This window comes from Ornithodoros turicata, chromosome 8 (genome assembly GCF_037126465.1).
Source record: "Ornithodoros turicata isolate Travis chromosome 8, ASM3712646v1, whole genome shotgun sequence".
Taxonomy (NCBI): Eukaryota; Metazoa; Arthropoda; class Arachnida; order Ixodida; family Argasidae; genus Ornithodoros; species Ornithodoros turicata.
Genome location: NC_088208.1, coordinates 38,000,264 through 38,005,665, shown reverse-complemented (window position 1 = coordinate 38,005,665; position 5,402 = coordinate 38,000,264). Strand labels below are relative to the sequence as shown.

The 5,402-nt window shown below is 48.7% G+C and overlaps 1 protein-coding gene across 1 annotated transcript; it reads right to left on the bottom strand.

Annotated features, from left to right (window-relative positions):
- Positions 1 to 330: 330 nt before the first annotated feature.
- On the bottom strand, positions 331 to 4,753 carry LOC135367248 (proton-coupled zinc antiporter SLC30A2-like). The gene is made up of 7 exons (XM_064600406.1): positions 4,503 to 4,753; positions 3,064 to 3,181; positions 2,815 to 2,961; positions 2,457 to 2,613; positions 2,074 to 2,392; positions 1,598 to 1,838; positions 331 to 752 (listed from the first exon to the last, which is right to left on the bottom strand). The coding sequence occupies exons 1-7, from the start codon at positions 4,512 to 4,514 to the stop codon at positions 391 to 393; spliced, it is 1,356 nt and encodes a 451-aa protein (XP_064456476.1). The 5' UTR covers positions 4,515 to 4,753; the 3' UTR covers positions 331 to 390.
- Positions 4,754 to 5,402: the final 649 nt, after the last annotated feature.

Here is a 5,402-nt window from a genome sequence, read left to right as displayed (position 1 = left end):
CTCACAAGTCTGCAGACCGCCATGGGACCACAGAAGGAACCACGTACCTTATCCTCGAAATGTTACCTGAGGGAGAGACCAATGATATCACTCCACAGGCAATAGGGATAGAGGGAAACCGGGGAGGTGCGTAGACTTCTGACCTACTTACATGCCGCATTCCAGAACCTGGTGAGCACCTTCTGGCAGCAGATAGACCTCAAACACACTACACATACACTCACTACCAAACATACATAAGGGGTTTCTTGCATAGCTAGAAAGTAGCACAGTATATGATGCGGTACATAGCAGTGTGCACAACACACCCTAATATAATAAACACAAAAGGAGAACAGAGTAGGATGTATTTTTCAGATATATCGCTACTCGGCAACACGTTATCCTTAATTAAAGCGGCGTGCGCGTAGCCGTGTCCGAGTCTTGCACACCAGTCTTCACTTTGGGAGGTGTTTTCGAGTGGTGATGTTTCTTCAGGTGGGAAAGTGTCTTCGTAGCTGCTTCTGGGTCTTGCACACTAATAATAGTGCGCGAAGTGTCCTTCGAACTACCCTTCTCTTTGGGAGGTGTCTCGGGAGCTGGTGGCGCTACCTCGATCATGGAGTAACTGGGCGACTGTGGGTCCGGCTGCGGCATGTCTTCCTCGTCGTCCTTTAATCCTTCCGTTTGCAGAGTCAGCTCAAAAATGTTGTACGCAGCATTCAGTCGATGAGATATGCTGTCCATGATGCGCAGTCCATCTTGCTTGGGCTCTGGAAATAGGGGGCCCTGTGTAGCTTAGTTTCAGTCATAATGCGAAACGCAGGAAAACGTAAAAGGACAAAGGACGATTAGGACGGGAACGGACGACACAAGTGCGTTACTTTCACACCTACAGAAAAGGCCACATGGTCATTCCTGTACAGTGTTTCTGGTGAGCGTTACTTTAACACACAGGCGACAACAAACGCTTTGAACGTGGAATGGCTAAGAGATGGAAGGACACACTCCATTCCAGAACGCTTATTTAGAAAGTAGACCCCGAGACGAAATAATTGCAGAAGGTGGAGCCACATTAGTCTCCTTCCTGCGTCAGATTCACAGCGACGTACAAATTTCAGTTTACTTTATTGTGTGCAGTTTATATTGCACAGTAGGTACCTGCGTTGGCAAGCTTCAGCAAGACATGCTACTTCCGGCAATTAGGCTGAACCCCCGTTACATGTAAACACGTAGAACAGAGAAGTAGGGTACAGGCGAACTGGTGTATATTCGATGTCGGTATCATTTCCCTCAGCCACAGGGAGAACACACATACGAGACTGGTGCCGTCCGGTCTGTGTCTGTCTGTCTGTCTGTGTTCAGCCTCAGGCAGCACACTGTACTGAACGCGTGACCGCATAGGAGAAGATCATAGCGATCGTTATCGTTTATCGTTATCCTTATTTATCGTCATCGTTATAGCGTCCGTTATCCTTATATTTAAAGTTCGCGCGCTCCAAAGCAGTTTTGGTAGCTCCACTACTCCAGGGGCTCCAGGACTGATAAGACAGCCTTCATGTACTTTCAGTGCATTGCGCTGCTCGGGATGTTACGCTACGCTGAAGACACGACTCACGGATTACGATGTGCGCAGTGACGATGAGTCGTTCGACAGAAAGAGCCCAGATACGCAGTCGGTGAACTTGCCGCACTCCTTCCTCCTTCGTCATCATCTCGAGCACCTCCTTGAAGTCAATGCAGGGAGGCTTCCCTTCCAGCAGCACCGTCAAGGCCTCGAAGGCGATCGGTAACGTAGTGCACATCACGATCACAGAAAACATCAACGTGCACATCGGGTCCGCCACTTCATACTCTGGCTGGAGAGATTCAAAGGGGTAGGTCTGTCACAGCAGAGCAGTGATGTACAGGACTATTCAGAAGTGTCGATACAATCTGTAAGAGCCTTTCTGGAGCTGAGGCTCTGCCACCTTGGGGGCCGCTTTGTGACTATGCCAATGCAAGTATAAATAAAATTTGAAGAAACATCGGATGCCGGAATGGTGCAGCTATGGTACATCGTTCCCCTGCCTCTCAAGCACAATGGCCGCATACCTTGTGATAGATGACGAGCGCCGCTATAAAGACTCCGACACTTTGAAGGAGGTCCCCAATAACGTGAATAATAGCCGCCTGCACGTTGATGTTCTGTCGTTGCTTGGCTACCGGTGCGACAGGGACTGCTCCTGCCTCGTTCTTGATCTTCGAGGAGTCAGCTACCTCGCCAGCTAATTCCTCGTCACCCTCATGGGATTTCCGCAAGGAGCAGTGGCTGTGGTGGCTGTCTGCCCCGCTCCCATGCTGAAAGATAGCATGGGAGTGACCATGGGAGTGGCCGTGGGCAACGCCGCCTACATGCAGCGCTACACCCATGCTGCGAGCGCAAGGTTAATTATTACCACGGTGAATACTAGAGAGAGTTCATGTGAAGGACGTACAATATGTTAACAATGATGCCGATGGATGCCGAAGCAAGCATGATGCTGGCATTGATGTCGTGGGTCTTGGCGCTGATGATACGCAAAATGGCCCAATAGAGCAGAGTCCCAGTCACCACCCAGATGAACATCACAGATATCATAGCACCCAGGACTTCTGTAAGGTTCCACACGAAGGAATTGCACAGCGAACAGCTTAAGACAAAAGGAACAGGTCGTAGACGTATTACGTGCTCCATTATATATGTGCAGTATATACCAGAGCGAACACAGAGTCCACCACGAGTACCACGCCGCTCTGTTTATGCAGAAGGAAAGTTGCAACCAAAAATTTTTCTCAAGTGAGTATTCCATATACCTGCGCGGTACCAGCCGAAAGTCATGTTGCGCGTGGGTGGTTTACTCGATAGCCAGACAGCTCCCATGCTGATGATAAAGCCAGTCAAATCTGCTAGGAGGTGGGCCGCATCGGTGGCAATAGCTAGGCTGTTGGCCAAAAGGCCCCCTGGAACGAGGGGGTACCTCGGGTCATAGCCGCTGGAGTGAGGGCGCTTCAGAGACTACGCTTTCGTCTGTGCACTCCACACTTGAAGCAGCATCGACTTACCCACAACTTCGAAAATCATGAACATGAGGCAAAGAATAGAAGCGAAGAGCAGCTTCCGGAACGCGTGTCGGTCCATGCCCTGGTCACGGCGATGGTAGCAGTAGATCACCAGGCTTTTCTGCAAGACACAACCCGTAGCATTCACGTTGCTTTTGTATAGCTGGAATAACTGAGAGGATGGCGGCTAGCTGGTGAGGATGCATAGTGCAAGAAGACCTTGGGCTTGAGGAACATAAAAGACAATAGCCCTTATGTATCCAGCTAAGAGGGCCGTACTTTCCCGCGGGCAGCTGTTGCATACTCAGCATATATAGTTTCGTATGGATGCAGTACACAGGGTGTCCCAGAAAACGTATCATTGAATTACAATTAAAAACTACACGACGTAGAATACGGTCAACGCCATTTGTTTTTAAAAAGAGTTCCTGTAACTAAGTTTTTTTTTTTGTAACTTGTAACTTAACTCGGTACTTTTGCGCCGTGGTGACTTTCAGAGGAACTCGTTTCTTTTTCAGGTAGCTTTTCCAAAGTAACTTAAGCTAAGTTACTTTTAATTGGCTTTTCACTCGCGTCCACTTATTTTCTTGCTTTCTCTCCGGTTCTTTAATGGCTTTTTGTGCCACAGAACTTGATATTCAACCGATGACAGCATTCTACTCAGGAAGTAAGAAGAACCAATGTCATTGAAATGAAGGTGAACCATTGCGCGCCCACAAGGAGTAAGATGCAAAGCGTTCGAATTGTTGAACATAAACGAAAACGATCTAAGCGTGTTGGACCCCTCCGCAGGCAACCCATGGTCGGACTCAACTGTTCACGCGCGCTGCACCTGTGTAGTGCTATTTTGTGTCCGAAGTAACTTGGAAGTAACTCGTTCTATTTTTTTAAGTAACTCCGTAACTACGAGTTACATTTCAGACTGAAGAACTTCGTTATTAACTTAGTTACATTTTTCACACGGTAACTTAACTCGTAACGAGTTCTTTTTGACGGGTAACTTCTCAATCTATGTTTTTTCACTAGGTTTTTGCCACCTCTCGATGAATGTCAGGTAACGTTAAGTACCACTTTCCTGTTGCGCTAGGGAGGTTAGGCAGGGCGCAATGGAGTGTGGGATAACTTGTGGCCATAATGGAGCATTGAGGAGACCTTCCTTTTTCTGAGCATTGTTCTGCAAAGAATAAAATGAGCTCGTGCGAAAGAACGACGAGTGCAGAAGACCTACAGAACTCGCGCGAGGCCACTGTAGCGCACACCTTTGGAAAACCCCCGGCTCGTGAAAAGAGCGTATCGGAGAACGAGGGAACGTCGTGACGTAACGCGCTCCCCTGGGACGTTCAAAGTGGCAGAGTAGCAATGGCATTCGCGATTACTCAATGAATTCCATTAGGGGGTAGGATGCACTTTGGGCAAACGAAAACTTATTCTTCAAAACTCACGTATCTCTGCATGTTCTTCCTCTCGGTCCGGCGGAAACTGTATGGATTAAGACGTGCAGTCTAGTGGCAGCTACGGACAGAAGATGCTGTGCGCCTTGATGTGGTCGTCTTCTTCTTCGACGTCAAAAGTGGATGCCGTTGCAATTCGAATTCTGCTTCTTCCTCCTCCTCGTGTATTGGCCTTGATCCGCAAAGGGAGGAGGCCATGACTCGTGGCATACAAAAGCCCTAGGGTTAAGTATGTATAGGAAAACTATACACGCATCAGTGTAAAGCAGGCCGAGGCGGGCAGTTCTTTTTTTTTTTCCGTGAACTATGTAACACATAGGCCGCCCAATACTAGCTCCCTCACAGAGGGAGCTAGTACTCAGACACCCTAGTAACACACAGCAGCGACCATAGTGGCCATGGCACGAACTTGCACAAAGCAACGAGCGCGCGTGCTTGCCTGCAGGCAGTGATTCCAGAACGATCAGATACGTCGGAAGCAACAGTGCAGCAGTATAACTTCCAAGCAACTGTGAGCAATACAAGGCATTCCCCTGTCTTTGACATGAATCGAGGCTCCAGAGCCCAGAGGGGACGCCCCGCACCACGAGGAAAGCGGAAGGGAGTCATGGTCAAAGCGTTGAAGCACAAGGCAAAGAAAAAATCAATTGCAGCGTCGGACGACACAGGAATTTCAGGGGCATCTGAGGCTGAGTTACAGATAGATGAACAACTCAAGGAGGGTTACAGCGGAAGCCTCGAGGAAACTCAGAAAAAGATAACAAAGGCGGACATCGAGAAGGCAGGAGATGCGGCAAAGACATTTACAATGAAGCGTAAGAAAACGTCAGCTAGACCTGCAGGTGTGCAAGGAAGGAAAGCAGGCGCAACTACATCGAAACCAAGCGTAAG

Coding starts and splice junctions, on each gene's coding strand:
- LOC135367248 (XM_064600406.1), bottom strand. Junction 2,962..3,063: donor CATGATTTTCGAAGTTGTGG/GTAAGTCGATGC, acceptor CCCTCGTTCCAG/GGGGCCTTTTGGCCAACAGC. Junction 2,393..2,456: donor GGCATCATTGTTAACATATT/GTACGTCCTTCA, acceptor TTGCGCTCGCAG/CATGGGTGTAGCGCTGCATG.